Source organism: Cynocephalus volans, chromosome 1, assembly GCF_027409185.1.
Source record: "Cynocephalus volans isolate mCynVol1 chromosome 1, mCynVol1.pri, whole genome shotgun sequence".
Lineage (NCBI taxonomy): Eukaryota > Metazoa > Chordata > Mammalia > Dermoptera > Cynocephalidae > Cynocephalus > Cynocephalus volans.
In genome coordinates, this window is record NC_084460.1 from 44,573,938 (window position 1) to 44,599,052 (window position 25,115).

At 46.6% G+C, this 25,115-nt stretch overlaps 1 protein-coding gene and 1 non-coding gene across 2 annotated transcripts in view; one reads left to right on the forward strand and one right to left on the reverse strand.

The window, feature by feature from the left end:
* The window catches only part of SLC9A8 (solute carrier family 9 member A8), an 82,696-nt gene extending 60,204 nt beyond the window's left edge, over positions 1–22,492 (forward strand). Inside the window, exons 9-16 of the mRNA XM_063100574.1 lie at positions 808–946; positions 2,597–2,702; positions 9,798–9,914; positions 12,505–12,587; positions 15,245–15,356; positions 18,091–18,311; positions 20,486–20,632; positions 21,675–22,492. Coding sequence (XP_062956644.1) covers positions 808–946; positions 2,597–2,702; positions 9,798–9,914; positions 12,505–12,587; positions 15,245–15,356; positions 18,091–18,311; positions 20,486–20,632; positions 21,675–21,782 — 1,033 coding nt within the window. The 3' untranslated portion in view covers positions 21,783–22,492. The remainder of the gene's footprint in view (positions 1–807; positions 947–2,596; positions 2,703–9,797; positions 9,915–12,504; positions 12,588–15,244; positions 15,357–18,090; positions 18,312–20,485; positions 20,633–21,674) is intronic.
* Positions 21,265–21,382, reverse strand: LOC134365738 (small nucleolar RNA SNORA36 family). The gene has a single exon (XR_010022162.1). It is a non-coding gene; the product is annotated as a small nucleolar RNA SNORA36 family (small nucleolar RNA).
* Positions 22,493–25,115: the final 2,623 nt, after the last annotated feature.

A 25,115-nucleotide genomic window follows, 5' to 3' on the forward strand; every position in this document is an offset into this window, starting at 1 on the left:
CTTCTGACATTTTACTTTGTTCTTTATAGTGAGAGGAAAGTTCTTTCAACTTTTCCTCCTTAATGCCTCCCTAAGCCTCCCTCTCTCCTGAAACCTCTGGACATTTCTTCTTTGGGCGGCTTCATTCTAATTTGGCTTCTTGCCATAGCCTCAATTTCAGTTCTATCGCAGGATTCCTGCACTGAAAACACTTCGCCTTGACTCCCTCGGGCCTTCAGGGAGAAATGCCAATGCCCTCCACAGGTGCTGCCCTAGCCCACTGCTCTCGCCTGGGCTCTTGCCTCCCCGCCTCCATTCTGCTGCCTGTGTTTTAGCCATGCTAACCCCATACTTGAATGTCCCCACAGGGTGCTACATGTGCTTGGGATCCCTGCTTTTGCACATGCTGTCTCTTGGCCTAGGACACTTTCCCTCATTTCTTCACCTGGGCCACTCTTGTTTATCCGAAGTCTAAAGCCAGCCCTTATATCCTCAAGAACCTTCCTTGACCTCCACCAATCTGAGTGAGATGCCTATCCTGTGTTCCTACAGCCTTTTACCTTCCCCCAGATTGTCATCCGTTGTCATCTTGTTTTTCTCCCTCATTAGACTAGGGGGAGCTTCTTGGAGTCAGGGACTTTGCTCTCATCTCTGAAGCTCCAGAAACTAACACAGTGCCTGGGACAAATAGGTGAACAAATAAGTGTTTGAATGACTGAATGATGGAATGAATGAGGGAGGGAATAAGCAAGAAATAAGTTTTAAGTTAATTTTTAAGAACTTCATCTATTACATTTTAACTTCTTTCTGTTTTCTTCTATTTCCTAGCACAGCTGAAGGTTTAACAAGAAAAAATATGTCAGATGTCAGTGGGTGGCAAACATTTATACAAGCCCTTGGCTACTTCCTCAAAATGTTCTTTGGCTCAGCAGCGCTCGGCACTCTCAGTGGCTTAATTTCTGCATTGATATCCTTTTAATATGATGAACACTGAGGGCTGAAATTATTCTTGATTATATCCATGTCTAGCTGTTTTCTCCTGTTCCTTAAGGGGGCGAATTTTAGTCTAAGGTTCTGTTTGAAGGAGGATTTTTATGCTTAGTTTTGGTTGGAGAAACACTCTAATTTTTTTTTTATTATTATTTTTTTTAAAGATGACTGGTAAGGGGATCTTAACCCTTGGCTTGGTGTTGTCAGCACCACGCTCAGCTAGTGAGCTAACTGGCCATCCCTATATAGGATCTGAACACATGGCCTTGGTGTTATCAGCACCGCACTCTTCTGAGTGAGCCATGGGGCCGGCCCTGAAACACTCTAATTTAAACTCAAGGATATTAAAATTTAACATGTGAAATTTAGGATGTCACTCTTCAAAGCTTAAAAAACATGTACATTGTTGGATATCAAATACGATTTGGGGGAGGCTTCTCAGTTCCCATAGTGTGATAACCATATTCTGATGATTTTCATTTTTTGCTGTCTCATTTTTCACATTCAAAAAATTGGAAATTAATTTTTTTTGAAAATTGAGAAAATCTTTACCTCACTGAAAGTGTTTATCTGGAGGAATTGGAAAAGGGACTTTCAAAGTGTGTTTCACCTAAGTTATTTGCACTGATTTTTGATGCTTAACAACTCATAAGCTTTTTCAGCCAGAGAATGAAAGAGGGTTGTTAAGGCCAGTAACACCTTTATTAATGTAGAAAATTCCTCATGTTTAAAATAGGAACAGGCACCAGACCGTGTCTGTACACGCCTAAGCCTGAGTCTCAGAGAGCTGGCCTCCTGGCCCTCCTGCATGAGCAGTTGTTTCACAGATGGCCGGAAAAGACTCTTTTGCCTGGTTACAGGCATATTTTTCTGCCATTTTCATTGAATTTTCCCATCAGCTCCTTTGTCCAGAAGTCTAAAGACTCTACTAATTTGACCGAGAGCTTCTCATATTGTACCAATAAACAGAATGTAAAAGAAAACTTTTTCCAGTTCAGTATTTTCCTCCATGTTTATCTTTTCATTAAAAAAAAAAAAAAGCATCTGTTATAATGAAGCTGAGTAAATGGGTATTATGAGCTCCAGGACAGTCATTGTGAACATTTGAATATACTGAAGACACTTTGCTTTCACAAGGGCATGATTAGTTGAGAAATCTCCAGGAATAGTAAAGACTGTCCTTCAGTAGCGCATTGAACCCCAGGGTCTAGAAAACAAGATGGGTGCCCATTAGTGATCTCATCTGATGTCGCTGGAGGAGGTGGGGGGGGGGTGACACAGCCCTGGGAGGGACCTGGCAGTATGGGCTGCCCTCAGCATGTCTGGAGCCCAGGCACATTCCCAGCCTTCTAAAGCATTTTTAAGTGAGTTGACTTAGGTTGATTTTAATTTTCCCACACCATTTGTCTTAGGAGTTCACATTTGTTAGTGTTTTGTCAGATTCCCTTTCTTACAGCAAAATTCTCCCTACAAAGAAAAAGTTCCATAATAACATATTTTCATTTGTAACCTTGGGTTGTTTCAAAATCTTTTGTCTCCATTGTTTTCTTTATATATTTGGAAGGCAGAAGTTTCGTGACATCTCCCATCAACTGTCCCTTGATTCTCCTTGACAATTGTCATTTACGTGCTAAAGCATATTGACTTGAGGAAAACACCTTCCTTGGAGTTTGGCATGATGATCATTTTTGCTTATCTGCCTTATGGACTCGCAGAAGGAATATCACTCTCGGGTAAGTGACAGAAAGCCCAGAAATGCCACGGTGATGGCACATTGTCCTACCTGATGAAGAAGGTTTTCCCTCAGTTGGGTCACTTTTAGTTGTAAGAAGCAAAGTCACAACTCAGAAGAGCTCAAGCCACAAAAGAGATTTATTGACTCCCTAGGAATGCATCTGGAGTTAGGCCTTGCTGGACCCAGAGGCACAAACAGTCACATTGGTGTCACGGTCACATTTTCTCTTTACCTTCCTTCTCACATTGGTTCCCCATCGGTCTTATGAGACTCCCTCATAAGTAGGTAGCCTGTGGAGGGAGGTACTGGGCAGGTCCCTATTTCACTGATGAGAAAACTGAGGTTGAGAGAAATTAAATAAATTGCCCAAGGTCACAGCTGGAATGGGTGGAAGAGTTATTCAGAGTAGTTGTTATCGACTCAAGAACCAATGCTTATAACCCCCTCCTCTTACACAGGTCCCTGCAAAACAGATAACCAGAAAACCAGGTACTAAGTAGAGGGACAAGCAAAGTGTGGCTGTGGCATGATGTAACAGAGGAGTTTACTAGACATATCTTACCTGTATTCAGTTTTTTAATGCTCCCACCACCCCCATGGAGTGGGTACTGCGAAGTGAAGTTATTAACTCAAAGCTTCCCAGGTAGTAAGTGGTGGCAGTGATATTCAAACGTGGACGGTCTGGCCCTAGAGCCTTTTCCACACACCCCAGGGAAGGAGGGCCTACAGCTCCCAGCAGCAGAGATGGCTCTTTGGTGTGGTCCTAGAAGGTGATGCTCCCCAGCTGAAGGAGGAGTGGCCACTCACCCGATGACGGTTCTTGGAGCCCTCACCTCCTTATAATCAATCTACAGCCCCGGTTTGCAAGGCTTGACTTTCTTGGTCTTCCTGCCCACAAGTGATGGTCAGGCCCATGTCCGCAGTTCGGTAAATTGTAAGGACATTGACCTGGAAATAGGCCACGTACCGTGTCTGGAGCATGACTCAGCAGTCTGACCCCACCCCAGCCTTTGAGTGAAGGCCCTTCAGGGGCCTTGTTCTGGAAGAGAGGCACCATTGCAGAGAATATTTCGGTCTCTGCAACAGGATGGTTTTTCTTTTTTATTAACTTTGTTGAGGTATAATTTGCATATAATAAATGCACCCATTCTAAGTGTACAGTTACTTGAGTTTTGGCAAACATATACAGTCATGTAACCACCACCACTGTCAAGATGTGGAGCATCTCCATCACTCCATGTAGGTCCCATGTGCCTTTCTGCACTTAGTCCCTCTGCCCATCCCTGAGCCCTGGCAGCCACTCGTCTGCATTGTCACCATAGTTTTTGCCCTTTCCAGAATGTCATATAAGTGAAATTATGTACTATGTAGCCTTCTGTCTCTAACAATTCTAGGTCTGTTCTACTAATTAATTTTTCTGCTACTTGTAGGTCATATTTTCCTGCTCTTTGCTATTATTATTATTATTATTATTTTTTTTTTTTTTTGGCAGCAGGTATAGGGATCCAAACCCTTGACCTTGTTGTTATAATGTGGTGCTCTAACCATCTGAGTAACTGACCAGCCCTGCTTGCTATTATTAATTTAAATGGATGCCAGTCATTGTGAAGTTATGTTGTTGAGTATAAGATTTTACTGTATTCCTTTACAGAGTTCTGGACTTTTCTTCTGGCATGTATCTAAGTCTCTTAGAATCAGTTTAATCCTTTTGACAAGGCTTACTTTTAAACTTTGTTAGCAGATCCAGAGTAGCATGACTAACTGAGACAGTAGCCTGCTGAGGACTCTACCTCATGTATCATGTCCATGAGGCCACACCACTCTGGCTGGTGGAAACATAAACTGTTCACAACCCTGTTTCAGCTTTGGGCATTGTTTGCCTACTTTTTGTTAGACCCTATCTCTCCCAGTACTTGGTAAGTTTTCAGCTATTGTTTCATTAAATAGGCTTTCAATGCCTTTTTCTTTCTCTTCCCCTTCTAGTACACTCATAGTATGGATGTTTGTATGCTTAAGGTAGTCTGATAGATCTTGTAGGCTTTCTTCATTATTTAAATTTTTTCTTTTTCTTGGTTCATCTGGGTTAATTCAAAAATCCTGTCTTCTAGTTCAGAAATTCTTTCTTCCCGTTATCTATTCTATTGCTTAAGCTCTCAGTTGTATTTTTTGTTTCATTGAATGAATTCTTTAGTTCCAGGATTTCTTTTTGGTTCTTTTTTATGGTTTCTGTCTCTTTGTTGGATTTCTCATACATGTCAGTATTGTCTTTTTTGACTTCATTGTAATTTCTATTTTTTCTTGCATCATGTTGAGTTTTCTTAAGATTGTCATTTGGGGGCCGGCCCGTGGCTCACTCGGTAGAGTGCGGTGCTGATAACACCAAGGCCCCGGGTTCGGATCCCATATACGGATGGCCGGTTCGCTCACTGGCTGAGCGTGGTGCTGACAACACCAAGTCGAGGGTTAAGATCCCCTTACCGGTCATCTTTTAAAAAAAAAAAAAAAAAAAAAAAAGATTGTCATTTGGGATTTCTCTTAAGGCAGTTCACTGGTTTCCTGTTGTTTGGGGTCTGGTATTGGAGAATTATTGTCTTCTTTTAGGGGTGTCATGTTTCCTTGTTTTTTCATGCTTCTTGTAGCTCTGCATTGATGTCTGGACATCTGGTGGTGTAGTTGCTTCTTTTAATTTTTGGAGTAGTTTTTGAAGGGAGAGACTCTTACCTATAGAAGTATTCTATATTGATAGTTGGGTTAGGCATTGTAGGTTTAGTTCTGGGTGAACATGGTAGTAGGTGCTGGCTTGCTCCCAGTACCCTCTCTGCTGGGGTGGCTGGGCAGACCTGCTTGGTCAGGTGGGACTCTGAGCTCTTGGGGGAAGGTGGGCATGGATCCAGGCAGCCGGCCTACTCCCCGCAAGCTTTCCACTGGGGTGGGTGGGCCTGCTATGTCAGGTGGACTCTTAGCTTCCAGGGAAGGTGGGAATGGGTCCAGGCAGCCCGCACACCCCTCACATGCTCTACTGCTCTCCTCTGGGGTGGCTGGGCCCACTGTGTCAGGTGGGACTCTGAGCTTCCAGAGCTCCTGGGGAAGGCGGGCATGGATCCAGGTGGCTTGGGCACTTGCACATGCTCTCTGCTGATGCTGGTAAAAATAGATAAACTTCATAATTGCTTAGTGAAAGAATTGGCAATCTGCATATTGACATGTTAATAGTAGTTACCTCTGGGCAAGCAATGTGAATGGGATTCTCTTTTATTCTATACCTTGATGACTCTGAATGTTTTATAGCAAAATAAGTTTATTATTGGGTAATTAATAAAGAAGGCTGAATGTGGTTTGACTCAACCCTCAAGAAGTATGTTATATTTTACCCACAGTAAGGTACACTATAGTGGAAATTGTCCATGATACCTTTTCACTGCCTTTTAGACTTGAATCCCTTTACTGTATTCCTTTATTACATCTAAAACAATGGATTTAACCACAGCAGAAATGGATTTCCTCCCTCCCTCTCTTTTTTCCTTCCTTCTTTCCAGGAGGCTGAATATTTTTGCTGCATTGTTACCTGTTTTCTTAAATGATTTTGCCTTCTTTTTTTTTTTTTTTTAAAGATGACCGGTAAAGGGATCTTAACCCTTGACTTGATGTTGTCAGCACCACACTCTCCCAAGTGAGCAAACCGGCCATCCGTATATAGGGATCTGAAGCCGTGGCCTTGGTGTTATCAGCACCACACTCTACCGAGTGAGCCACAGGCCAGCACTTGATTTTGCCTTCTTTAAGAAGTAAACGTGTTGGGGATTCTTCTTTAATGTATATATTTTTAAATTGCCACGCCTTTTATTTCACTTACAAAAGTGAGCCTATTCAGACGTTAAATGACAAGGGGAAAATTTTTTTTAAAAAGTGAGCCTAGTTTCTACCATTCTCCCTGTGGTTGCAGCTGCTGTGGATGAGGGTGGTCAAGAGTCCCCTGTGCTCAGGGAGGGCACATAGGGCAGACACTTGATCTGTCCCTCAGGCTTTTGCACCCTCTCCTGCCCCTGATTCTTTACTTTTGCCTCTAGAACTTGAGGGATGCCCTGACCCCACCCTAACCAGGGTAAAGCACTCTTGCATTGTTCAGCTGGCCCATTTCCAACATCAGTGGGGCAAGTGCACAGATGGCAGCTGTGGTCCAAACTCAGCCTCCAGATGGGGTGTGTTTATCTATACAGCACATTTTTAAACATTTGAATTTGCTGCCATCGTTAAAATTTCAGAGATTTCCCGTAAGAAAAGATTTCTGGCATCTCTCAAAAAACCAGAAGGAAGACCGATCAGTGCTAGGTCCCCAGTCCCACAGGGCTGCCATCAGCCTTTGTAAATAGGCTGTGCTTTCTTCCCCTATGGGCCACTCACCCACTGATTGTTTCCCTCCTCTCCAATTATTATTCTTTGTGTTTTTATTGCCTGGCCCCCGAGAGTTTTGAGTTTCCAGCCCCTGGTCTAGTGCACTGGACTGAACCAGCCAACCAAACCCCTTCTGTGCTGAGCCTGTTCCCTTGCCGAAGAGCACTGAGGCAGGTGAGGGCTCTGGCAGTGGCTCTCCTAGTGTTCAGTCCCAAGGGAATTTCCACATTCCACTGTCAGGTCTGACTCCCCAGAGACTTTGCTTTCTGGAGTGTGTGTTTAACACTGGACTTCTGTGGGCTGTGACAGCTTCTCTCTGTGGGTGGAATGATGATTAGAGTGGAAGGAAACTTGCATCATGACCTCAATATGGCTCAGGCTCCACTTGGGTTGACTTTTATATCAAGGTAAGAGCCACAGTCTCAACTTTGCCAATGAATTGATAGTCCCTCTTGAAGCAGGCTGGTAAATCTGAGGCAGGACAGAATAGGGACACGCCCCAGGGAGGCTGCTTATAAATATTCAGACTGGATCAGCACTGTCTGCCTCCTTGTCTGGCAATTAATGAACCCATGAGCTGATGACAGCTTAACCTCTCTACCAATCAGCATGCTATACCTGGAACTTTGCAGATTACAAAAATTGCCACACCTGCTCACTATGAGGAACAAAGGTGCAGACAACCACTATATGACCTTCCACCCATGACACTAAACCAGAAAGGAAAGAGTTAAGGGAAAAAAGACCCCAGTGCCCATGACCAAAAACTTTAGAAACTCCAGGACGCCTGACAGGAAGCTGATATTGCATCGGCTATTAGGCTTTAATCACCCTAGATCCTCCCCAACAGCCAAATATTCCTCCCCTTAGTTAGGGTAGAGAAACACCCCCATCCCAGCCCAACATATAAACTCTCACCTTAGGAATCCATTGCACATTCCTCCCTCCTGGAGACACCTGTGCACCTGTCTGCATGTACTTTCACTTAACAATAAAGTCCTAGTGTTTTAATGTTCTGTCGGTCTGTCCCTCTCTTCCTTTTCTTTTGGTGAGCACCACAACGTGGACTCCACTTGGTTCGGTGAAAGATTTTTCTACAGTTTGACCAGACACCTAAAACTGCCATCTGGTAACAAAACAAAGCCCCTTGAAAGCCCAGAAGCCAGAATCTAACATTGAACTTACAGTGAGGAAGAGAGATTGATTCACTAAACACTTAAGTTGGTTGTGCCTTGCCTTCCCTCCCCCAGTCTCACAGTTGAGGTTGAGTTCCAGACCAGGTTGTGGTCTCTCCCCTTCTGTTGTACATGGTCTTGCCTTTTGATGGCATCAGTGCCTGCATTTTGTTGCAGAATCAGGAAGGGTCAGCCCTCCTGATATTCACCTGAAGGAACATACTGAGAGCAAATGAATGTAGAGAAAAACTGGAGGTTTCTGTTATTATGTGCTTGCTTTTTATCTAGTAGAGAAGTGATTCAGAATGACTCTTGAGCTCCAAAGAACAAGTAAAAAAGTCTCCTTCCTTCATTTCCCTTTGCCCATATTGTCAGGTGTGTCTTGCAAGAAGCTTTGCTGGAATCTCCCTGTCTGGCCTCCTTTATAGGGGAAATGAAAGAGCGAAGGAATTTGCTATTTCCTAAGAGGGTGAGGAGATACAGTGTTCCAGCTGCTGCCATCACTCAGCCAGCAGGCACCTGTTGGGCAATACAAAGAGCAGGGTTTTCTTCTGTTTCATAGGGTATTGTGTATACAGTAAACTTAGTAATTGAAATGTCTGCAATGTAAGTCTGCGATGTATGTCTGGGATTTTCATCCTTTTATAAATGGAAAGTCAGCCAGTTAAGCCCTGTTTCTACAAAATGGCAGAAGTGCTTTATAAAGTTTTAACTTGCAGTTAGTATATTAATATAGTGTCTAAGCAGCTTGTTTGATGACTTTGTAAAAATCTCAGCTTCCTTACATGAAATAGAGATGCATTTTCTGCTGCATAGGCAGGGATATACTGAGAAGAACCTGTGTAAAGTACCTCAGGAGTTATTTAGGGTCAGAGGACAAACATTGAGATTCGAATCCTGAGTAAGCAAAGAAGGTTCTAGATTCTCTCATGGAGAGCTCTGCAGAAAAGATACATGACCTTTTTTAATAACACATCTCCCTTTTTGTATTATAACAGTAATACATGATGAGTATGAGAAAACTCAAAATTAGTGAAAAGTGTTTTAAACAATCAAAATCTGCCCATTCTCCATACCCAGATTCTTGTGCTCCTTTTCTGCATCCACAGAGTGGTTCACCTGCCCCCTTATATCTTTGGATGACAATGACAGCTCATAACCTGTTCAGCCCTGGTACTGTGAAGGGCACTTTACATGGCTCATCTTCACTTACCCTCCTAACAGTTCCATGAGTGAGCACTGTTAGACTCACTGTACAGATGAGAAAACTGAGGCTGGGAGAGGGGAAATAACTTGGCCCAAGGCACCCAGCTAGTAATAAAGCTGCCAGAGCGAAGGGGCCATTGGTATTTCTCTGAAGCCCCTGGGAGGCCTCAAGTATTATCTTTTTTTTCCTTTTTCTTAGAATCCTCAATACTCTCGGCTCCAGGGACTTGTAGGAAGTGTGAGAGCTGATTTGGGTATCATGTAGCAGGTGCTTTTCTTTCTGCTTAATCTGTGCACTTTGACCCTCTGTCCCTCTCCAGGCATCATGGCCATCCTGTTCTCAGGCATCGTGATGTCGCACTACACGCACCATAACCTCTCCCCGGTCACCCAGATCCTCATGCAGCAAACCCTCCGGACCGTGGCCTTCTTGTGCGGTGAGTTCTGCCTCTGTGTGGTTGCTTGTAGGCCTACCCAGAGCACATCCTTCTTCCTCACCCTATGTTAGGAGTCGGTTGAGATTTTCCCTGGCAGCAGAATTCCTCAGAGCCAGATGCTGCATTCCCCAGTCTTCTGTTTGCTCCTGTGGCCTTGAAATTCCATAAAGTAACCTGATACCTAGTAAATAGAATGTTTGATGCCTATAATTTTAAGACTAAAAATAATGAGAACACTAATTATGAACATTGAGACATGCCTTTTGAATGTATTAAAGTGACATTTCCAAAAATGTATTCCTTGGAAATGATATTGATGAGGGTTAGATACAAAAGGCTCCATAGTAAGAAGAGAGGTTAGGATATCCTGGGTTAAATAAAGTTTAACAAGTTTAGGAATGTAAGACTTTTTAGCTAATGTGCATTGTGAATTTCTAAGAAGGGGATGTAGCAGTAGCACTTCTCAGTCCTGTCCACAGAGCCCTTTGTTCACAAGAGCATCCTGAAGGCCATAACTCGTGGAGATTCTGCAGTGGAGGTGTCATTTGTTGGACTGGGATAGACCACGATGACTTTTTCTTTAAAGCAATATCTGTTTGCACTCTTGTTCGTGCCACACTCAAGACATACCCTCATATCTCCAGTTTATACCTGGGCATGAAGGAACCACTCTCACACTGTCCCTTTAAGCTGACTCCCAAGTGGCTGTGTCCTAGCTGTCATCATCAGCATTGCCCCTGATGTCCCAGGGGCTTGCCTCATTTTGAAGTGCTAGTTCCATACTGCTGTGTGCTAGGAGGCAGGTGCAGGCCATGCAGAGACTGCTGCAGATAGGGAAGCTCAGGTGAGAAGTCATATGACTGGCCCACAGTCTCATGGCCAAGAAGTGGGCCTGGAAGCTGGGTCTCTTTATTCCTGGGCTGGTGGGCATTTTTTCCACAGCACCCCCCTCAGCAAACCAAGGCTAAAGATTCTGACCCTGAACCTCTCAAAAGGATGTAAATCAAAACATCCATCAAATTCTATTTCATACCCATCAGATGGATAATACCCACTTTTACCAGGGGTGTATGGAAAACAAGCCCTGTGTGTGGGCATGTGCATCGATGCGTCTTTTTTGGAGAGTCACTTGCAGCCTCTGTATGAATTTAAAAGGTACATGCTCTTTGACCTAACAATTCAACCATCAGGAATTTAGCCTGTGTACTAGGGTGTTTATTGTAGCCTGTGATTTCAGAAACAGTCTAATATCCATAGAGAATTGGTTAAATTAACTATGATATATTCATAATACTAGAATTTCTGCTGCCAGGGAAAAGCATAAAGTAGATTTGAATGTGGACTAAATGTGCAGATTTGGAAAGATCACAAAAATATTTAATAGATAAAATTTTTTGAGAAGGGTGAGTATACTGTTCAGCTTGTGGACTTCTTTTAAAACATTACATGTTTGAGGGCTGGCCCGTGGCTCACTTACCAAGGCCACGGGTTCGGATCCCTATATAGGGATGGCCGGTTAGATCACTTGGGAGAGCGTGGTGCTGACAACACCAAGTCAAGGGTTAAGATCCCTTTACCGGTCATCTTTTTTTTAAAAAAAGGTTAGATGTTTGAAGAAAAAACATTGCTGAAATATTTTTAAATAGCCTCATGTTTTCTGATGTTCAACTATTTTAAAATACAGTCTTTTTAGGGGCCGGCCCATGGCTCACTCGGGAGAGTGTGGTGCTGATAACACCAAGGCCATGGGTTCGGATCCTATATAGGGATTGCTGGTTCGCTCACTGGCTGAGCGTGGTGCTGACAACACCAAGCCAAGGGTTAAGATCCTCTTACCGGTCATCTTTTGTAAAAAAAAAAAAAAGAAAAGAAAATACAGTCTTCTTCTATCTAGTTATTAGGCTATTCCAGGGGACATCACAGTTTAAGCAGGGAGCCTAGTGTTAGAAATTTATAAGGTGCAAAAAACAAAAAAAGAAAGAAATTTATAAGGTGCTTTTTCTTAAAAGTACACAAGTGACTGTATAAGAGAGTAGTGTCAGGGCTCTTTTTGGCTTGTGAGCAGAACCAAGATTGGGAAATATATCTCTTCCTGCAAATCCTGCTGGGTTTAAACCATGTTTTAATGTTTGTGGCAGCATTAAGTATGTGAAGCCAATCATTTGGCTTTGTCCGCTCTGGCAAGGAAGTTTACAAAAGGCCCTTTCACACTTGTCATGTGGCATCTGCAGTCATTTGCTCTGAATTTTTGCTGCTCTGCCACTATTGGGATCCTTGCTAATGACAGTGTTCAGCAAATGGGCAGATTCATATGTTTATCTTCTTCCCCGAGTGGGAGAGTGTTTATTTTCATAAGCATTTGACAGTTGACTCATTACGTTAGAGATTCTGAATAGCAGAGACTTGCTTGTGTGATAGAAAAGAATGAGAAACTGTAAGTGTAGGTTTGACCAAGAAGTGGTTGCAGGATTTTCCAGGAAATAGTGTACTATTGGATTCTGACTTCTGAATGTTTGCTTGCTTAATAATTTAGTGCTATACTGGAAGAAAATAGTTGGGGCTGAATAATCCATTCTTTGGTTTGTTTCAGAAACATGTGTGTTTGCATTTCTTGGCCTGTCCATTTTTAGTTTCCCTCACAAGTTTGAAATTTCCTTTGTCATCTGGTGCATAGTAAGTATTTTCCTTGTTTTTTATTTAATTACTTATTTGTAGATCAATAACCACATGTTCTGGATTCACTTATGTAACTGTTAACTGTTAACATAAGCAGCTACATAGACACTTCTGTTTAAAGTTTCTTCTGTTAAAAAATCACAAACATACAATAAGGGGGAAAGGGATGGAATTAAGTGAACAAATATTCCTGGAAAAGGACTTTTGCTTGTTTTTTAATGGCCTTGAATATTATGGTCTCCTTTAAAAAGTACAAGTTTATGTGTTTTTATGTTAGGTGGTAAAAACAGATTTCAATATGTAATTGATGATAAACATGTAAAAATATTATGTATAGAAAAAAATATGTTCACAGTAATTGTGGAACTGGGGATGATTTCTTTTTCTTTTCTACTTTTTCTGGATAATTTATACTGTTAAACTTCTTAATCAGTTTTCTTCAAACTTGTCTATTTATAAGCATGACCTTGGACACTTATTTAAAGTAAAGATCACCAGCCTTACATCCCTTGGAGAGTCATCCAGAGAAATTATCCCAGGTGATGTTTAGGATCAAGAGGATTTGGGAAACAGTGTTTTAATTGGGCTGAGGGTGGCAGTAGGAGACAAAGTATACCTTCCCATGCTGGCCAGCCATCAAAAAAAAAAAAAAAAAAGATATACCTTAAAAAAAGGAAAAGGGGTTGACCGGTTAGCTCTCTTGGTTAGAATGTAGTGTTGGTAACACTAAGGTCAAGGGTTCAGATCCCCTAACTGGCCAGCGTGGCCAGCCGCCAAAAAATAAAAAAAAAAGAGAAGTTTAATCATTTGCAGCAGAATCAAATCCTTTAGGGGAATGGAATGGGTGCTTAATTACCATAATTTATCTTCAATTAACTTTTATTGCCAACTCCACTTCACAAAACACAGCTATTGGGAGGCAAACCTATTTTATTTTTTAAAGCACTGTCACCTACAATGTACGGACTGGTAAGGCCTGCCTGTTTGGTGTATGGGAAACTGAGACACAGAGAAGATAAGGAACCCTAAGGAAAAAGATGTTCTTGCAATCTGGATACTTCCACCTCTCAGTCAGCAAGAGCTCATTTCTTTTTTTTGTTTTTATAAGATGCCAGCCCTAGCAAGAGCTCATTTCTGTTTGTCACTGTTATCCTGTCCTCCAAACTCGGGTTTCAGAACAAGAGAACAGCAGCAAAAATCTTTTACAGAAAATGTAATAAAGCTGGCTGGTTAGCTCAGTTGGTTAGAGCATGGCCTTGTAACGTCAAGGGTTTGGTTCCCCGTGCTGGCCACCAGCTGCCAAAAAACAAGAGAAAGTATAGTATTCTCTAAATGTGATCAATGGGTAAAAGGGGCCACATTTAGTCAAACTTGAAACATGAGTGTAGGAATGGAGGATTAAATTTCAGCGTGTGCAACAGGGAGGGGATGATCTCAGCCGTGGGTTGGGAGAAAAAGGAAAGGATGCCCTGGGGTGATAACTCAGTTTCCACTAAGCACATAGGCCAGGCTAGCCCTGCGGCCTGTGGAGGCTGCCTCTGCTATTTAGATGGGTTATAATTCCCACCCTTAGACTCAGTGATCAATATCATGGGCTTTGGGGTCTGAAACGGGTTTGAGACTTAAATCCACCACTTCCTGCCTGGTCAACTTTGACCAGTTCTGTATCCCTCTATTCTTTGGTTTCCTTATCTGTAAAATGCAGACAATAATACCTACTACATAAGACCGTGGCAAGGATTTAAATTTAGCAAGGTAATGCATGTAAAATGCTTAGCACATTGTCTGGCATAGAAGTGTTTGATAATTGGGAGCAGTTATTATTAACTTTATCATCCAAGGCACACTACCTATAGCACACTCAGTTCATACTTGTTAAAAAAATAAACTTAAAACCTAAAGGATGTACATGTGTGTATCATCCTTTGCAAGTTAGTTATGGTGAGAACCAAGATGAAGAAAATGAAAGTAAATTAATAAATAGTCCTAAGAATCCACTTAGATAAGATTTAAACTTTACATAATGCTATGTTTTATTCAGACTAACTTGTCTTTGGAGTTGGTTAGAAACTAAAAGCCATGGCAAGGAACTGGCTAGGCCGGATGGGTGTGGCCTCCTTGTAGAACCTACCTACTTGCTCCTTTGCTCAGAGAGCAGTTTTTTGTGCATAGGAGGTCCCTCTCAGCCTTTCTTCCTTTCCTTGAGGAGCAGTGCCACCATGGGAGAGGCAGAAACACCTTGTCTGTCCCTCTAGAGCTAGCTTGGGAATGATTAGCGCAGGTCTATCCCATAGTGGGGCACCTTCGGAGTCAGGTTGCCCTTAAATTAATCTCTGGATACTTCTGCACAGACTCTTGGTATTCTCTTTTGTTCTGCTGTCATTACTAAAGCCCTTGTGATATCTCATTAGTCCTTTCTTTTCTGGCTACCGAAACATAACGTACAAAGTTTTATCCTTTCCCAGACACATAGAAACTGGCATCTCCACACCCATGTGGATCTCTGACTAGCATTGTGTTACTCGTGTCTTTTATGACTGAGGGGAATACTGCATTTATATTGGGTGTGTTACATGGTCAGCATCACCTTCAACAAGCTTCAACTTGAAGATCCAGACGTTTTCACCTAAGACTTAGTTTGTCGCTATTAACAGGTGCTTGTACTGTTCGGCAGAGCAGTAAACATTTTCCCACTTTCCTACCTCCTGAATTTCTTCCGGGATCATAAAATCACACCGAAGATGATGTTCATCATGTGGTTTAGTGGTAAGTCAAATCTTGAATAAACAGGTGGAGAGAAAATATGTTATAAAGGCACATATGCAAAGAGAACATGTGGTTATTTGCTAGAACCCTTTGAAAATGAACTTGCCTCATAAGCTAAAAATAATAAAAGCTCCCATTTAATGGGCACCTACTATAATCCAGGCCCAGGGCAAAGGTCCTAACAGATGGTACCCCTCACCACAGTGCTGTGAAGGAGGTGGTACATGCCTGCTGTACAGATGAAGAAGCTCAGGTTCAGGAGGGCAGAGGACATGCTTAGGATCACGTGGCCACTGGAGGCAGTGCAGCACGAGGTTCGGCTCTCACCTGTGTGTTTTCTACGCTGACGTAATTAATGGGCTCATAATAACAAAGGTGAAAGTTGAAACTTTTGTACTACAGGCTGGTTTTGGATATTTCTACCCTTCATTCACAAAGTTATGATAGTTTAATTTGAATGTTTCAGTGCTGTTCAATCACATTTCTCTACTTTCTCAAGGATGGAAATGATTTCATAAACCTTTGGCTCCTAAAGAACTGGATCCTTAGGCATCTTTAAATTTATTTTCGGGCAGTACATAGAGTTTTTTATGCTTTCTCGTTTAAATATTATAATTAAAATATTTCCACATGGGTGGAGATGTATCAACATGCTTCATAATGTTCTCTGTGTGACAGCATATCTGTAAGTTTGTTTCAGACTTCTCTTCTTTCAAAAGGTCTTCTTTAAAAAAGAAGCATGTGTGTATATATATGCATATATTTATATATATTGAGAGAAACTCATTTTTCTCTTAATCATTTTTGCCAATGAGGGAAAAAACTACTCTGTAAAGTAGTGATCCAAGGTCTTAAAAATCTCAAAGAGAACCTAAGAAATGTAGCAGGTGTTTTATAAAGTTATGTGAGCTGTTTGGGAGAGGGGGCATGATGACAGGGACCTCTGTGGAGGATGGGGGGTTGTTGGCTTCGGTTCTCTCCCAGGCCATGTGGGCCCTCCCTCGGTGCATTTCTGTCTGTCTTTCCTGGATCCTCAGCCTCCGTCTCTGCTAGCTCCTCCCATCATCATTTAAACAGTCAAAGATTCTCCTCTTTCCTAGCAAAACACCAACAACTTCCACCAAAATCGCTGCCACACATCCCCTCTAGCGCTTCCGCTTCTCTGTCAGACATGGCCAGACCTCTCTGAGCTGGCTGCGCTCCGCTTGTTCTCACTCACCTCCCACCGACCTGGCCTTGCCCGGGTCACCAATGACCTCCTGCAGCCAAACCTGGTGGCACTGGTCAGCCATTGTCCTTGCCCACCTTCCCGCCACACTCACTTGCCTGCACCCTGCACCCCCTCTTCACTGGCCTCCAGGCCCCACTCCTGGTTTCCTTTCTTTCCCTTTGTCATCTCCTCAGGCTCCCACCGTCCCCTTCCACTCCTCTGCTGACCCCTCTGATAGTGGCTTCCTCAGGTCTTGCCCTCAGACCCACTTCTGTTCTGGGTTGGCCACTTCCCTTTCACTGAACGGTCTCCCGGCCTCAACTTCCATCAAGTTCCCTTCACTCTAAAGCTGTTCCCTCTGACCCAGACCCTCCTCTGGGACCCAGACTCCTACTTCTGACTGTCCACTTGGATATCGTGGAGATGTTGCCATCCCACTGTCTAGGACTGAACTCCCTGCCCAACTGGCCTCTTTGCTAACATGCCCCTTCCACAGAAATAAGAAAATAGGTATGAAATGTAGGCGCGGCAGCCAGTGCTAAGCATTTGCTGAGTGCACGCCTTGTTCTAAGCACATTACACATGCCATACCACTTAATCCTCCAGCCCCTTGTGACAGGTTTAGAGAGGCTGACTTGTCACTTAGCACCCCCCATGTCTCCAAATTCCACCCCCTTCCCTCTTTCTCCACTGTCCCCCATCTCAGGTCTGGACCATTGCAGCAGCCTAACTGTCCCAGCCCCATTGTGATAAGGGGCTTCAGGTCTGGCCCAGGTCTTTTTTCTGTCTGCACTGCCCCTGCCCCACCCTTTCTGGTGCCTCTCATAAGTCCTGTTTGCTGTCTGTCCTCCCAGCTGCTCTGGGAACTCCCCAGGTGCAGGGCCAGGACAGCCCGTTCCCCTCCATTTGGTGCCAGAAAAGCCAGGAAATTTCTGACAGAGGGAAGTGTTGTCTCCGAGCTCCATCCATGCCGCTGGGTCGTGTTACAGCAGCCTCGCAGGGGACCAGCAGAGCAGCCCAGAGCCCCCATCAGTACTGCCAGGGGGCTACATGGGGGTGGCACCTTCGGATACAAGGGGCACTGGGCAGACTGCGTCTCATGCCGTTGCCTGTGTTGGCTGTGTGGCCCTCACCTGTTTGCAGTGGGGAAGGCTATACCTGCTTCGCAGGTTTTCCTGGGAAGCTCCGGTGATCCTGTGCACGCAGGACACCTAGCACAGGGCCTGATGCTCATCAGGGGGCTCCACCCACAGCGGCTGTCAGGTGATTTCTAAAACACGAGTGGCAGGCCAGATGGATCCTCAAACACACGCACCTGGCGCCTCACAGCCAGGACGGGCCATCCTGAGAAAGGCATGGAGGTGAGCCTTGCCTGGTGTCCACATCTCCTCAGCCTGCTCTTCTCACACCCCAGAGGCTCAGAGTGACTGAGCATTCTCCAGCGGGCCCTGCCCAGACCCCCAGAGAACCTGGTGGTGAAGCTGCCGCCTCCTGGCTCCCTCCTTACTCTCTCACTGTCACCAGGCCTGCGGGGGGCCATCCCCTATGCCCTGAGCCTGCACCTGGACCTGGAGCCCATGGAGAAGCGGCAGCTCATTGGCACCACCACCATCATCATCGTGCTCTTCACCATCCTGCTGCTGGGCGGCAGCACCATGCCCCTCATCCGCCTCATGGACATCGAGGATGCCAAGGCACGCCGCAGGAACAAGAAGGATGTCAACCTCAGCAAGACGGAGAAGATGGTGAGAGCCATGGCAACGGGGGTGGGGGCGGAGGGCTGCTGCCAGGAGCAGGGAGGGAGGCATGTTCTGAGGGTGCCTGGTGGCTCCACATGCACCAGTTGCCCAGCCTGAGAAGGAGCTGGAGTTCTGAAGCCTGACTGTGGGGGAGGGGCATCTGCCAGCCTCGAACCCTGCTGATGCCATGGGGGCATGGACTGGCACTGGCTGCTTCCCTCTGCAGCTTCGTGCAGCCACAGGAGCTTGGGCCTGTCATGCTGTCCCAGCAGTGCGCCTCTCCAGCCGCTAGCTGAGCCCTGCATCAGGGCCCAGACTGGAAGGTTTCAAAACCATTTCCTTCCCCAACATTTACTGGAAACTTCCTGTTGGGGCCCTGAGGAAGGGAGGGTGGCTTGCAGTGGCTGTGAGGGCCATGAAAGGTGCCCTCCCCTGAGGACAGGGGAGGGCATGATTTGGGGCTGGGGGTGCCCAGAGCCCAGTGGAGTCTCCTGTGCCCACCTCTGCTACCTGCAAGCCCCCTCCTGCCTGGTAGCTGCCCCTGCCACCAGGTTGCCCACCCGTGTGCCTTCCTTGCCCTGTCTTCGCCCTCAGGCGCCCCGTGCTGAGCCCGGCTCTCTGACGAAGCGGAGGCTGCTCTGGGCTTTCATTCCACCTTCCTGTATCCGCCCGTGCATCCCCACCCCCATTTCTGGAAATGCATCTTTTTCTAGTTCCCTTATTTGAGACTGTCAGTAACTTTAATCATTCATTGGAGGCACAGAGATCCTTATGTGGTCCACGTCTAATGTCAGAGTGTCAGGGCTGGGTGGACCTTGGCCTCCAGTTTCTACACGGGGGCCCCTCAGCCAGTGCAGTGCTGCTGGGAGGAAACTTCCAGGTGACCTTCAGGCCTGGGCTCTGCAGGACTTTTTACTCTTGGCAGCCCTTCTCCCCCTGCTCCCTATCTACTAACTCTTTTGTTTGTTTTTAACAAAAGCTCTGGTATAGGCTCTCTCAGACCTTCAGGTGGATATCAAACCGGGAGGGCTTATCACACACACAGGCACTGTTCTATGGCACGGACACAATGAATGTGTTTGCCTTCCATTATCTCAGATTGTCCTGATAACCTGCAGGAAGCAGATGCTTTCCTCATACCCATTTTGCATATGGGAATGCTGAGACACAGACTTCAAATCACACAGCTGAGGTCACACAGACTCTAGAGCCTGAGCTCTTAATCACCACACTCTACATCAGTGGTCCTCAATTGGGGCCCCAGGGCCACCAGCATCACTGGGAACTTGTTAGATATGCAAGTTTTTGGACTCCACCCCAGACCTACTGTATCAGAAACGCTGCAGGTGGGTCTGGTGGGCCCAGTATCTTGTGGTTTCACAAGCCCTCTAGGTGATTCCAATGCAAGCCACAGCATCCCTTCCCCTCCATTCTCTCCCCACTGCCTATACCTGCACCTCCTGCCCAGGCTTCCAGGTGGAGGCCCAGTGGACTGTGACAGAGCACACTTTACTGTCCCTCCCTGGAAGTTCCTCTAGCAGAGCAGTAGATGCACTCTGCCTTCAAATCCTGTTCATCTTTGCTCGTCCCTGCAGATGGTGGGGTTGCTTGGAGTGTGGGGCTGGACAGCGTGGATCCGTCGTGAACCTGAGACCTAACTCTTCTCCTGCAGCCCTCCCCCTCCACAAAGCATCCTTTTCTTTATCCCTCTCCAGTCCCTCCCAGGATTTGTTCCCTCTCCCCTTCCCTATAGTGACTTGATTGGCAAAAGCCAGGCCAAAATGGAGCCATATTTAGTGGAGCTGCAGCCAAAAAGTGACAAAAGGAACCCCTTTGTTCAATTTGCTGGTAATGAAATAGCCTAGGATGGCGGGGCCCAGTGCTGGCTGCATGAAAGAATCATCTGGAGAGCTTCAAAACCAAGCCTAGCCCTGTGCCAGAGCTTCTGATGTAGCTGTCATGGCCGGCTTAGCCAGACATCCATCATGTTCTTGCAGACCTTCCTGCCTCCCTGCGGGCTCCCGGGAGGCCGTTTGCTGCCCACAGTGACTCTGCCCTGACTGTGAAGTACAGTTAGGATTGGAGACACTGGCGGCCATGGATGAAGGGCTGCTAGGTGGCCTGGGTAGTGTGGGGGCTTCCAGGAAGATGCCAGGCTGGTGGTGCCTTCCCTCCTTCAGGGCAACACCATCGAGTCAGAGCATTTGTCAGAGCTCACCGAGGAGGAGTATGAAGCCCACTACATCAGGCGGCAGGACCTCAAAGGCTTCATGTGGTTGGATGCCAAGTACCTGAACCCCTTCTTCACGCGGAGGCTGACTCAGGAGGTGAGACCCGGGCCAGCGCCCTTCCCTTCCTCCCTCCCCTCAGGACCTGCAGGGGTGGGGGTGGGGAGGCGCACGTGGGCCGCTAGGCTGCCTGCTCCCGCTGGGGCTGGATGTGCTGTGGGCTCGGCATCTGCTGTTTTTTTCCTCACAGCCGTATTTAGTGCTAGTGTAATAATAGAGTTGTTAACACAGTTTGGTTTTCTTGGATGATGGACTCAGGACATCGATCAGCTACTGACTCTGAGCTGAGGAATTTCAGACACGCCAGGCCTTAGGCAGTGGCCAGAGGCTCAGGTTCCTGTTCCACCCCTCTGAGCACTGCGGGCCTCCAGGCAGAGGCAGGCCTTGCAGTGGGGGTCGGGCTCTTCCGCGCTGCCCCACTTTGTTTCTGAGCCCCATTTGCTGCCTCGGGCAGTCACGATAGCTGTGAGTGTGTGAGCTCTTACGTGGAGCCGGGCTCTGTACCAGACTCCATGTTGCTTCCTTCATTCTACAGCAACCCATGCAATGGATGCAGCTGTCCTCTCACTTGACAGCAGGGAGACAGGCCCAGGGAGGTGAAGTTACCCCCACAAGGTCTCACAGCCAGTATGTGGCAAAGCGGGGAACAGCTTTTTATTTTTTATTTTTCATTTTGTAGGCTGGGGAATAAATGAATAGAGTAAGATTTTCTATTCAATCATTTTCCCCAACCAGTTTCAGCATTGCAAAGTTTAACTAACAGAGCAGGGTGAACTCAACACTGTGAATAGCAGCTTTTTAACATCATGCCATCCTCCATCCTCCATCCTCCTCCTCCTCCACCCACCTGTTGTCTCCACCCCCCACAAAGAAAATCCCAACTGGAGTTGATACTGAAATTGCCAGTGGCCATTCACCTTGCCTCCCATTTCCTCCCAACATACCCCACACGAGGTACAAAGCAAGTACAAAGAAGCTTGCCGTCCCTTCCTTGGCCTTGGCCCTGGCCCTGGCCCTGACCCTGACCCCCCCATCCCAGTCCTGATCCCTGATGAAGGCTTGGTTGTGTCTCTTGCCCCAGGACCTCCACCACGGGCGCATCCAGATGAAGACCCTCACCAACAAGTGGTATGAGGAGGTGCGCCAGGGCCCTTCCGGCTCTGAGGACGACGAGCAGGAGCTGCTGTGACAGAATAGGGTGCCACTGTGGCTTCTGGACAGGCAGGGCATTTGCTGCCCACACATATCCAGCAAGGGCCTCCCGGAGGCGTTTGCATTTGGCAGCCTGTTCAGAGAAAGTAGGGTGAAGTTATGGCTGCTGAGTCTTCTTAACCCGGAACTTTCCAGGTCTTTGGAGCCAGATGGCTGCTTCTGAAACATCTCTCCACTCCTCACAGAGCAGGGCCTCTGCTCTCTGTTACTTCTTGGCCCACAGATGGGAGTGAGCACCTGTCCCAGGTAACACTTCCCTCAGCTTCTGCAGCCAGGTGAGCAGAGCAGTTATCCGTCCAGCTGGGGTGCCCACCCGAGGGCAGTGCTTGTTTGCGGTTTGTGCCCTTCCCTTGCCACCACCTTGGTCACAGCCCCCTGCTGGAATGGGGTCTGTCCCTGCAGGGCGAGTAGCCAGCTGCCATTATTTGCCTTTGAGTCATCAAGGTGCCTGGGGCCTCAGCAGCAGCAATTCTGACCTAAATGACAGGGCCCAGAAATTCTGAAAACCTCACACTCCCTTTTGTGATGTTCCCTGCACTCCCAGACAAAGAGAAATCAAGTGACCTTTTTTCTTTTATCTCTGACTGGCACCTCGCAGCCATCTCCCCAGGTGGCAGGCAGCTGCTGCCCTTCTCTGGGCATACTGCGAATGTTTACACTGGTACTGGTCTCCAGAGCCCCACTGGAACCTGGATTTTGGGGGGGGGGGGCGGTTGGGGGTAGTGAGCCTGTTCTGTGTGGGGTCAGAGCACCCTCTAGAGGGAAAACCTAGAGATACAGGGTTTCTACGGGCCAGCAACTGCTGTCTTGATTCAGTTTAAATTCATGCACTTTTACAAAGTAGTGAGAGCATAGTAATCACCCCTGATCTCCCTCACCAGGATTCCCCTATTGGTTCTTCTTGTTTGTCCAATCAGAGGCCCCTTTTCCTAGGCTCTGTAGTGTCTGCTGTCCATTTACATGCTGCCACTATCACTGCTAATTAGAGTTCTATCCTCTTTCCCCTCTCCTAGTTCCCCACCATGTTGGGTCCCATTTGACCCCCATGCCAGGGTCCCAGCTCCCCACAGCAGTAGAGCAGGGGCCAGACCAGCAGTGCCCAGTGCTGCTCCCTTCCCACCCCCCAACCCTCCCCCACTTGGGACTCCAGTGGTCTGGAGTCACATGCATACAACACCCACACCCTGGCACCCAACCCATGGTCCCGGCCTCCCCGACTATCTCAGGGTGAGGAACTGCCAATCACATTCAGATGAAATGGAGGTACTGACTTGCATCCTGTCCTCACTGCCCTCTCACAAGCCCTGTAATTGCTTGACTTTGCCCATCTATGGGCTGTTGATACCCCATAATTTAAGCCATGACCTTGCATAATTTTGGTCTCCACCATTTCCTTTTAGTGGCAAAGTAGAAGAGGTCCAAGAGGGTGGGGACCTTTGCCCACACCTGGGCCTTAGGGACAGGGATCTGCAACCTGATTATTCTCACACTCCAGGTCGGAACTGATTTACTGATCTTAGAGATGTGAGTTGCTCTGCAAACTCAATAGCTTGCCCGGATTTCTTTCTTTTTTAATCTTAAATTCACAGATCAAGCAATAGAGTCAGGATCTTAGTTCAGACTCCCTCATCACCAGGTCTGATGCCCCAGCCACATCATGCCTGGCCTCCCACTTTTAGTTGAGACCTGAAAACACCCTGTAGTAGAAGAGCACATGGGGGGCTTGATGGAAGGGCCCCAAGGTTTTGCTGGGGGTCAGGGGATGGGTACCTTTCCTGGAAGGTACCAGCCTGGATCTCCTATGAGCCACCTATGCCCCCTGCTGGCTGAGGGAGGGCTTAGCAACCTGGGATAGAGTTCCCATGAATGAGGGTTGGCCGATACTCCCGCAGCCTCTCAGTTCGCCTTAGTCATATGCTAAAGGCATATGGGGTATAGTTTCCTGATGGATTTTTTCAAATCCGAGAATCAGAAATTGCTACTACCTTTAGCATACCTAATCTATTATTTGGGGGTCTGGCCAGTTAGCGTAGTTGGTTAGAGCATGGCCTTGTAACACCAAGGTCAGGGGTTCAAGGGTTCGGATCCCATTACTGACCAGCTGCCAAAAAATGCCCTAATAATTCTGTTTGGGGCAGTAAGTGCATACAAGATATAAAAATATCCAGTTTAACTGAACTGTCCTGCGTATTTATTTTCCTTTAGGTCTAGGCCATGGGACAGGAGAGTTCTAGCATGTAGGAGGTTATACTTTAGTGCAATGAAGGCTGGAAAGTCAGTGAGTACCTTTGGGGAAGCTGGCCCTTTAGCCAGTGGACCTGGAAATGTGCAGCAGCAGGCCCCACACCCTGAGGATCCCTCGGCAGCCTCTCCACAGCAGGCTCTGTGATTTTTGAACCACTTTTTGGAATAAATTGCACGCTTTCTGTAACCCTGTGGTTGTAGGACCACTCAGAACAGCCACACCCTGTGACTTGGGGTGTCAGGTCTTACAGGGAAAGGAGCTGACTTTAGTCCCCAGATCAAGTTTGGCCGTGGGCTAGGCCAGGGCCAGATTGAAGGTGGCTCAGTTCCATCATCAGATGCTCAGACCAGGGGCAGAACTGAAGCCCTCCCTCCACCACCCCAAGCCAGCCACCTCTTTTCACAGTGGGAATGCTGCCCGGAGCCAAGGGGCAGGGCCTGGCCCAGAATGCTGGCAGCCCAAGTTAGCCCAGAGAGGCACCAATTAGCCCGCAGTTTCCTTTGTGTGTGATGGATTGCTGAAAGATTGGTGAGTGGGGAGCTTTCTTAAAATCCTCACTGAAGGTGCCATCAGCAAGACTCGGCCTCATGAAGTCTCAGCTCCACATTCCCACAGGGGCCCCATGCTTGGTAGAGTCCTCAGGACCCTACTTCTGCTTTGGAGGTGGCAGGCTGGGGGCTGACAGAGGTGCAGGTGTGACCTGGGGTGGCCTCTGACTTAGAACTGCTCCCTGATTTCAGTGTGAAGACAAATTTCTCAGCAGCAGTTACCTGCCATTGGTTAGGATTTTAGATGCAAAAAAGAGAAATGTTCCCCTTCCCTCTCCCCCATTCCCTCCAAAATGCCGGCATGTGTTTCCCCTGCTGGTCAGTGGGTAGGAAACCAGATCTGCACTGTTCCTGATACAGCAGCCAGAACCATTAAGGACGTGTTCTCCCAGGAAACTAGTCTCCAGAGTTCGGGCAATATATTTTGGATAAAAACACCACAGTAAAGGCTCCACAAGGTCAAGGGTTCAAACCCCCATACCGGCTAGATAGCTGCCAGAAAAAGTAAAGCCTCCCA